The 9,003-nt window shown below is 37.7% G+C and overlaps 1 protein-coding gene across 2 annotated transcripts; it reads left to right on the plus strand.

Annotated features, from left to right (window-relative positions):
- The first annotated feature begins 578 nt into the window (after positions 1 to 578).
- Positions 579 to 8,487, plus strand: poglut3 (protein O-glucosyltransferase 3). Of its 2 annotated transcripts, XM_026195486.1 has the most exons (9): positions 579 to 1,055; positions 1,749 to 1,943; positions 2,157 to 2,440; positions 3,319 to 3,535; positions 4,153 to 4,349; positions 5,259 to 5,453; positions 5,543 to 5,647; positions 7,335 to 7,488; positions 7,654 to 8,487. In XM_026195486.1, exons 1-8 carry the CDS (start codon positions 833 to 835, stop codon positions 7,473 to 7,475), a joined length of 1,557 nt encoding a protein of 518 aa, XP_026051271.1. In that variant the 5' UTR covers positions 579 to 832; the 3' UTR covers positions 7,476 to 7,488; positions 7,654 to 8,487. The 2 variants fall into 2 exon arrangements, with proteins under 2 accessions (XP_026051271.1, XP_026051270.1); XM_026195485.1 differs by having other exon boundaries at positions 580 to 1,055; positions 7,335 to 8,487.
- Positions 8,488 to 9,003: the final 516 nt, after the last annotated feature.

The raw sequence follows: 9,003 nt of genomic DNA on the forward strand, positions 1-9,003 counted from the left end.
TTTACCTATGAACTAAATAATAATAAAAAAATTCTAAAACAAAAATAATTAAAAGATAGGCACATGCATTTTTTTTTCATTAAAAACCATTCAAATAATTGCATTATTGCATTAAAACAAAGTTTTTCGAAAAGCTGAATTACATTAACAAATTACAAATTAAAACAGCTGCTTAAAACCTTTCAAAAACAATGAAAAAAATAATAATAATACATACGCAACATGTATTTTATATGGTTGATGCCTTTTACATACTAAGCTATACATGTTTAAATTAATGTGTAATATAACAATTAAATACCATACATTAAGCCATCAATTAATGATGGTTCTGTAAAATATGTGTGTTTTTTTAAATTTTATTTATTTCTAGTCCTTGTTGTGGGTGGAGCTTGGCTTTATGTTAATCACGCATAACTATTAACATGTAAGTTAAAGTAATTTTAAAACAAACCTAAATTGTAAAACTGACCCAGCAATAGTTAAAACCAAAAGGCGTTCACAGGTTCACGAACCATTGAAATGAATCGGCTCCGACTCGCTGATTAGGAACAGAAGATCCCGGAACTCTTGAATACTTTTTGAAACTCGCCGGATTTATTTTTGAGGCGCACCGCGGCACAAGCGCCTCACTCAAAATCCACCCTAATTATTCTTAAAGTGTTACTTCCTACTTTGATGCATCAAGTCCCGTTCTATAACGCTCGAAAAAGCAAAACACGTCTGTATTAGTTATGTCAACAAATCATTAGCAGTTGTGCAGCGAACTTTAGCTGTAGTTTAGTATTTGTTCAGTCCCCCGTTGCTCTGATCGACGGGAGCTGCAGTGAAAATGGTCCCTCGTTTAAAGATCAGAAACGCTTTCTCAAATGTTGTCTTCGCCTCGCTCGTCGCTGCAGTCTGTGTAAGTGTGGGCTTTAGTGGGACTGCAGAGATTGACGCGCGGAAATGTTTAGTTTGGGGTCCTGGACTGAGTCCCGATGCTGTACTTCCGGTCAGATACTTCTACATCCAGAGCGTGGACTCCCAGGGACACAACATCAGCGCGTCTCCCGGTGAGAGAAACATGTGACAAATATACTGTGGAGCGCAATGAAGTATATTGTTAATATTGAAAATATATTTAGTTTCAACTCTCAAATACAAATAATAAATAAAATGTATAAATAATAAATAAAAATATATTTTAAAATGTATTTCAGGGACAAGAAAATACATTTCTAGGCTAGTTGCAACTGTGGATGGAATAGCCAAGAGATCAAATAAATTAAACTAAATAAAAATAATATATACATATGGTTAACATAATATATATTTATTATTATTATAATATTATAATATTTTTTATGATTTTATTAATTATTAATAACTATTTAATTATTTAATTATTAATTATTAAATATTTATTATATTAATAACTTAATAAACATACTTAAACAATATACTGGTAGAAAATATATTTATGCAAATTAATTTTGAAGCATTTTTTATCCAAAATATTTTTGTCCATTTTTTATATGTATTTAAAAGTATATTTGAAAAAATAAATAAAATAAAAAATAATAAATAAATAAATGTTGTAGAATATATATATATATATATATATATATATATATATATATATATATATATATATATATATATATAGTTTGTGAAAGTTTATAGCGGTGTTTAGTTGCTGTTTCTTTATTCCTGTGTGTGGTGTGTGTGTGTGTGTGTGTGTGTGTGTGTGTGTTTGTTGGTTTCAGCTCCAGACTCGTTCAGAGTGAAGGTCTGGTCTCTGGAGAAGGAGTTTGTCCGTGTCCATGTCCCGGCTCCTTTAGATCGGGGCGACGGCTCTCTTCTGGTCAGATACAGACTCTACGGAAGCTCCTCCAAGGGTCTGAAGATTGAAGTCTTGTATCGAGACGAGCCCGTGGCACACTCTCCCTACACTCTCAAGGGTGAACCCAGTCTTTCCTCATATCTCTCCAGTTTTATTTCTAGCATTGATAGCTATGGTCTATAATATATTCTAAATTTTCCTGTTTTGTCCTCACACATGTAGTGGGATCACATAAGAATAGCGAGAGTTAACAGCAAACACACCCTTGTGGAAAGAAAGTGCTGTTAATTGTATTAATGTATGCAGTGTGATAAAGTGTTGTCTCTGTCAGGGCCGGTGTATCACGAGTCCTGTGTGTGTCCCGAGCCGGATCCGCTCGTCTGGAGGAGCGCTCTGCAGTGTCCCGAGGACGAGCCGCAGATCCAGCAGGACTTCCTCTCCTTCCCGTCCATCGACCTCCAGCGGCTCCTGAAGGAGGTTCCTGAGCGCTTCTCCAGACGAGGAGGACTGCTGCACTACAGCCTGATCCACAACCAGCTGCACCGCCGCTCGCTCGGCAAGTACACCGACTTCAAGATGTTCTCCGACGAGATGCTGCTGTCCCTCGCGCGCAAGGTGAGACGAGTCCAGCTCGCTGTGTGATTCACTAACCATGCACACAGTACAGAACACAGACCAGTGCATATCACTGCCTGCTTTAAGATGTTAAATAATGGAGCAAATACTAGTAATCTGACAAGTGCAAACATTGCATGTGATTCTTTTGGATACTCTCCTCCTATAAATGTTATAAATGCATATTCAAGATTTTTTTCCCGTGCTAATTCTGACGGTAGTATTTTAACGCCAGAAGACGGCACAGTTTAAAATCTTCTCATGCAGGTTTTTTTTTAAAGTGTTGCTTCTGTCAGTCGTTCTGCCCCAAAATGTCTGGAATTGTTTACCAGGAGAAGAAGAGAAACAGGTTCCTAGCACTCATGTTTCTGAAAGACGAGTTAAAACAGGTTTTTAAAGTTGCCTGTGACTCTGAATTGAGGTTGTGTTCAGGATTCATTCAGTTAATATACTTTAATATATATTGACCATGCAATTCCACACAATATCTGCACCCTTTGACGCACTTTGAGTTGCAGTCCATGTATGAAAAGTGCTATATATATTATTATTTGTATTTTTAATTTTACATGTTTGAAACAACGTAAGGGATAATTGATGACAGAATATTTTTTTTTTCATTTTTGATTCATTCGATTCATTCAAACGACTGATTCACTCAAAATTATTATTATGAAATGATACTTCTGTTGTAACAATTGTGAAAAGTAAGATGTTGCATTAAAAATGTTCACAATTTTTGTTACTTTTTTTTTTTCATTTAGTTATATTTTCAGAATCCAAATGAATATTTTTATGTCCAGGTTTGAGTTATATTTTTTCTCAGACGTTTTGCTTCGCTGTGGTGATTAATGTTCTGTGTGTGCCGTCTCCACCAGGTGAAGTTACCGGATGTGGAGTTTTATATTAATGTGGGAGACTGGCCGATGGAGGACAGGAAGGCGGGAGATAAACCCGGTCCGCTGCCCATCATCTCGTGGTGCGGCTCCACGGACACGCGTGACATCATCCTCCCCACGTATGACATCACACACTCGTCTCTGGAGGCCATGAGGGGCGTCACCACTGACCTGCTGTCTGTGCAGGGCAACACAGGTGCACATCCACACCCCGTCCACTAATACTGCCAGAGAAATGTGATCGTTAAAGTTAAATGAATCTATCTAGTGCACTTCGAGAGAACAAAACTAAGAGCTGCAGCTCAAGTTCTGAACCAAGAAATCTTCAGTGAGTGAAGCTGAACTTTAAAGGAGACACGACCCTCTTTTTATTTGTAATATTCTGTCTCAGTCTAAATTACATTCACACTGGTGTTTGACAGACAGACATATTACAATATAATAATAATGACAGCAACTGACATGCATTTAAAACAAATACACTGTAATATAATGCATATATATATATATATATATATTATGATTGCTTTACATGTGAGTTTCGGACCGCATTTAAACCTCTAGCTGTCAGTAATTCATGCCACACTTGAAGCTTTTATTCTGAAGGAAACTCAAACACAAACACACACTCTCTACAGATCTAGTGAAACACAGATCATCTGCTGTCTGTTGTGTTCACAAACACACACTAAACTCCCAGCAGGTGAAATAAAAGAGAACGAAGCGGTTCTGAGACAGAAAACACCAAGTGTGAGCTTCACTTAGAAACAGAAACCTCGTGTCCAGCATCAGCGTCTCTCTCTGGTTGTCCAGGTCCTGTGTGGTCAGATAAAACGGAGAAGGCGTTCTTCCGAGGCCGGGACAGTCGAGAGGAGCGTCTGCGTCTGGTTAAAATGTCCAAAGATAATCCAGAGCTGCTCGATGCGGGAATAACTGCGTATTTTTTCTTCCGCGACCGAGAGAAGGATCTGGGAAAAGCACCGCTGGTGGGATTCTTCGACTTCTTTAAGGTTAGTGATGAAGTGGCTGTGAAATCACCCACAGAATATCATTTAAAGCCTTTATTGTGCTGAAAGAGAAAATATCAAGTAGACAAATAGTAGCTTTAAAATAAATGACCCAACAATCATTTATTATACAATGGCTCAACATAAACTGTGGAACATAAAAAGATAGCTTAAGAAAAATCTCAGTGTTTTTCTTCATACAGTGACATACAGCTTGATCAACAGTCTTCAGTATCTTCTTTCATGTCGTGCAAAAGTCGTACAGGTTCGAAACGACGTAAGGGGAACTGATGACAGAACAGTTTTTGGTGAACTGTACGTTTAATATTTTTTTTGTTTATGAAATGATGAAATGAAAACTAAAAGTAAAACGTTTTTGAGTCATTCATTCATGTGATTCGTTCAAACACCTGATTCACTCAGGAATGAAGTAAACGGCTCTCTCTTTGAATCATTGATTCACATGATTCGTTTAAAACAAGGATTCATTCAGACACTAAACACCGGAGATGCACAACCGATTGCTAAGAAAGCTAACATGTTTTGATTTTTACTTAATATTCTAATGATTTTTGGCATCAATCTTTTTTTTTTCTAATTTTGACTCAATGCAATGTATTGTTGTCTATTGCTACAAATAGCACTCATGTGATATCACGTTTCATATTATATAAATATGAGACAAAAACTCATACAGGTGCATTTGTTTGCCACAATATCTTGAATTTGAGTGCATAACTGCATTTATGGATGCATCACATTATTCAACAGCCTGAAACTGAACCCTGAAATGTAAGATGACATGCATGAAATGCAGAGCGTTAAAATAGCTGGATCGTGCTACTGTTTCATAACAAATAATTGAATGTGTTAAACAGACAGCCCTAAAACTGCTCAGTTCTCGTCTTCTAGTACAAATACCAGGTGAACGTGGACGGGACGGTAGCGGCCTACAGGTTTCCGTACCTGATGCTGGGGAACAGCTTGGTCTTCAAGCAGGACTCGCCGTACTACGAGCACTTCTACACACATCTGAACGCAGGAGTGCACTACATCCCTGTGAAGAGAGACCTGTCTGACCTCCTCCAGAAGATCCGCTGGGCTCAGGTACACACTGCTGACATCATCGCTGTGTATTGTTCTGAGCACACACACACACACACACACACACACTTCTCGTGGTTTGATATGTGCAGGAGAATGACACGCAGGCGGAGGCCGTAGCGAAGAGCGGACAGTCGCTGGTCAGAGATCTGCTTCAGCCGCACAGACTCTACTGCTATTACTACAGCGTTCTTCAGGTGAGAGATATTAGAGGATAACTTGGGTTCGGCACAGTCCTCGGTGTGACATCATGACCAAAAAAACTAAACATGAACTAGATTTTTATTTTTCAACCCAACTTTGGGTCAAATATGGACTAACACAACTTTTCGGGCTAAAAATTGAAAGTACAAATGTAACCCAACAGCTGAGTTTCTTCACACTTGACCAAAAGTTGGGTTTTTAGAGGTTAAACTTAAAATATATATAATAATATAAATATAAAACCGTAAGCACTCAACATGTATGCAAACGTAAATTGCACATAATGCAATAAGCATCTAAATCATAAAATAACAGATTTATCTAAACATACATTGAATAATTAAGGCAAGGCAAGGCAAGGCAAGTTTATTTATATAGCACATTTCGTACACAATGGTAATTCAAAGTGCTTTACATATGAGAAAGTAAAATAATCATAAAGAAAAAAATAACAAAAATAAAACAAGTAATTTTACTTTTAAAATGATTAAAACATTTTAAAACAGTTAATAATAAAACAATAATAAAACATAAAACAGTGAAAATATAGTGCAATCAGTTCGGACATTGCACAGTGCTCATTCAACAAATGCACAGCTAAAAAGATGCGTTTTGAGTTTAGATTTAAATGTGACTAGTGTTTTAGCACATCTGATCTCTTCTGGAAGCTGATTCCAACTGCGGGCAGCATAGTAACTAAAGGCAGACTCCCCTTGTTTTGTGTGAACCCTTGGTATTTCTAACTGACTTGATCCTAATGATCTGAGTGCTCTGTTAGGTTTATATTCAGTGAACATATCTGCAATATATCTGCAATATATTAAGACATCACGAGCAGGTATACGGGTAATAACAGGTCAAATATGATGAGTTTATAGGCTAATATTTCATGACAATTGAACAGAGGCATTAATATGCAAAAATAATATTGGCATGTAATCACTATATTGAACACCCTTTTTAATTAACAAAACATTATTGATATTTCAATTTAAACCTGAACTACAGGGAAACAACTGTAAGATTTTAGTTTTTTATGATGATTAATTTTATTTGAACATAGCTTTACAATCATTTAAAAATATATATTATCCTCAGAATTAGCAGTAATTGCTTGACTGAAATCAGCTGAATTCCTCGCTGCTCGAAACCAGTGCAAGATTATGAGACCGACTTACTACTTTACTAACAAAACCAGAAAAAGGACATTTCAAAATGTTTGTTTTCTAGCAAAAAGCCCTGTCGTTCAGTTGCTTTTGGTCGGTTAGAGCTTGTATGTTTATAGTGTACATGGAGTGTCTTTTATAGGGTCATTGTATGTGCATATTCAGGCTATATATCATTTATGAAAGTATTTTTTCAGACAAATATAACCGGTATACGATAATGTCTAAAAATGTAAAGCTTCAGTTGATTGCTGGCTGGGTCAAAATGCATCTAGAACACGAGAGGTGTGTTGAGTGTACAATACAATTTAATTTCTTAAAAAAGAAAAATATGCAAAAAAATGTTGTATGCTTTAAACCCGCAAATGTGAAAAAAGGTCTATGGGAGGGTTAAATGCTTAAGCAAAAGGATTTCTTGCAGGAGTGCTGCAGGATCATTTTTGAACCTGTTTGTTTCCTGATGAGCGCAGGGTCATAAGAGGTCAGTGGTGTGTAATTTTGTGTGTTTCTACAGACGTACGCAGCTCGTCAGAGCACACGGCCTGCGGTTCATCCCGACATGGAGCTGGTTCCTCAGCCGTCTGATCCCAGCACTCTGTGTGACTGCCAGCGGTCTCCAGACGAGCTCAAACCCCAGCAGAAGAACGAGCTCTGAGGACCGGCGACACCCAATCAGAATCAAGGATGAGGACCAGCGACACCCAATCAGAATCAAGGATGAGGACCAGCGACACCCAATCAGAATCAAGGATGAGGACCGGTGACACCCAATCAGAATCAAGGATGAAGACCAGCGACACCCAATCAGAATCAAGGATGAGGACCGGTGACACCCAATCAGAATCCAGGACGGGCGGCTGAGTGCTGCTGGGAGTGATGTGTTTAACACATAATGATGTGCATTAATCCCACTGTTTTAAATGACGTTTTTTTTTTCCTTTTTGCACCTGATTCCTGTTTGATATGTTATTGAACCGAGTATGTGTTTTGTTTCCCTCTTGTTTCACCTTCCTAGGATTTATTTAAGTGTAACCAGGTTGATGGATATCATGTCGCATCAAATGAGTTTTAACGAATGCTTTAAATGAAGCTCATGTAAGCTGAGCATTATTTTGTGCACGGGCTACACTCGAGCACAGTATCACACTAAAAACAATATGAACCATGCTTCGAATCGTTGGATTCTTTGAGGTCTGTGCAGCTGATGATATGAAGCCCAAGCAGCGCTTCGATTCTGATGATGGGGAGTTTCTGACTCAAACCTCTCAACAAAGCCAAGTCTGTCTGAAATGATGTTTTATGTGCTTGCCTTAAACTTAAACACATTCCATTGGTTTCATTTGTGCCTGATCAGCTGGAGCTCATGGGAAACCAGAACTACAGTATTTTACCATTTTGTATGAATTTGTGCTGTGTGAATCATGCAAAAACATGATTTTTAGAAATAAAGTAAGATTAGACAAAATTTCACAAATTTTCCACTAGTTTACCAAAATGTGAAAAAGTCAAAGTGCCATGAGATTGTGATGTCTTGCTGTATGAGACTTTTGGAAAACCCTGTGATATATTTTGTTTTGAACCGGACATACATTTTGTATTAATGTTTCTATGTACGCATTAAAGAAATAATTCACCCCAAAATAAAAATTTGCTGAAGATTTCCTCGAGGCCATGCAAGAGTTTCATATGAGCAGGTTTGGAGAGCTTCGCTCACCACCGGATCCTCTGCAGTGAATGGGTGCCGTCAGGAGATATAATTACAAGAAATAAAGACTTGTGAGAAATACCCCCGGGTTTCACAGACAAGTCTCAGCCTAAAATGCACGTTTGAGCCGTCTCAACTGAAAACATCTTTATTTTAATATGAGTGTTGAGATGCACACCTCGAATGTTTTCTTTGAAGGCATTTTTATCAAAGTTAGTCCTGGCTTAAGCTAAGCACTTGGTGAAACCGAGTCATAAACTCACAAGGGCCCTTCATGAAGGTTGTTTACTTTAGTTTGCATCGTCGCATAGAAACAGTGTTTCCTTCAGTGGTTTTACACTGAATTTATAACAGTTAAGGAGCATTGTTAGGCACAGTGCTAAGCGTCTTTGGGCTCATTGCTTTAATTTATACTTGTAAGTTGACAGCAGGTGGTGCTTTTGGAAAAGCAGAATTGAAGCCACTTATAAATCAGCAC

The sequence above is a fragment of the Carassius auratus genome, chromosome 21, assembly GCF_003368295.1.
Source record: "Carassius auratus strain Wakin chromosome 21, ASM336829v1, whole genome shotgun sequence".
In the NCBI taxonomy this organism is placed as follows: Eukaryota; Metazoa; Chordata; class Actinopteri; order Cypriniformes; family Cyprinidae; genus Carassius; species Carassius auratus.

Excerpts from the sequence above, each read along its gene's own strand:
- poglut3 (XM_026195486.1), top strand. The coding sequence starts at position 833 with ATGGTCCCTCGTTTAAAGATCAGAAACGCTTTCTCAAATGTTGTCTTC. Across the intron at positions 3,536-4,152 it reads GTCTGTGCAGGGCAACACAG|GTCCTGTGTGGTCAGATAAA; the intron begins GTGCACATCCAC and ends CTGGTTGTCCAG. Across the intron at positions 5,648-7,334 it reads ATTACTACAGCGTTCTTCAG|ACGTACGCAGCTCGTCAGAG; the intron begins GTGAGAGATATT and ends GTGTTTCTACAG.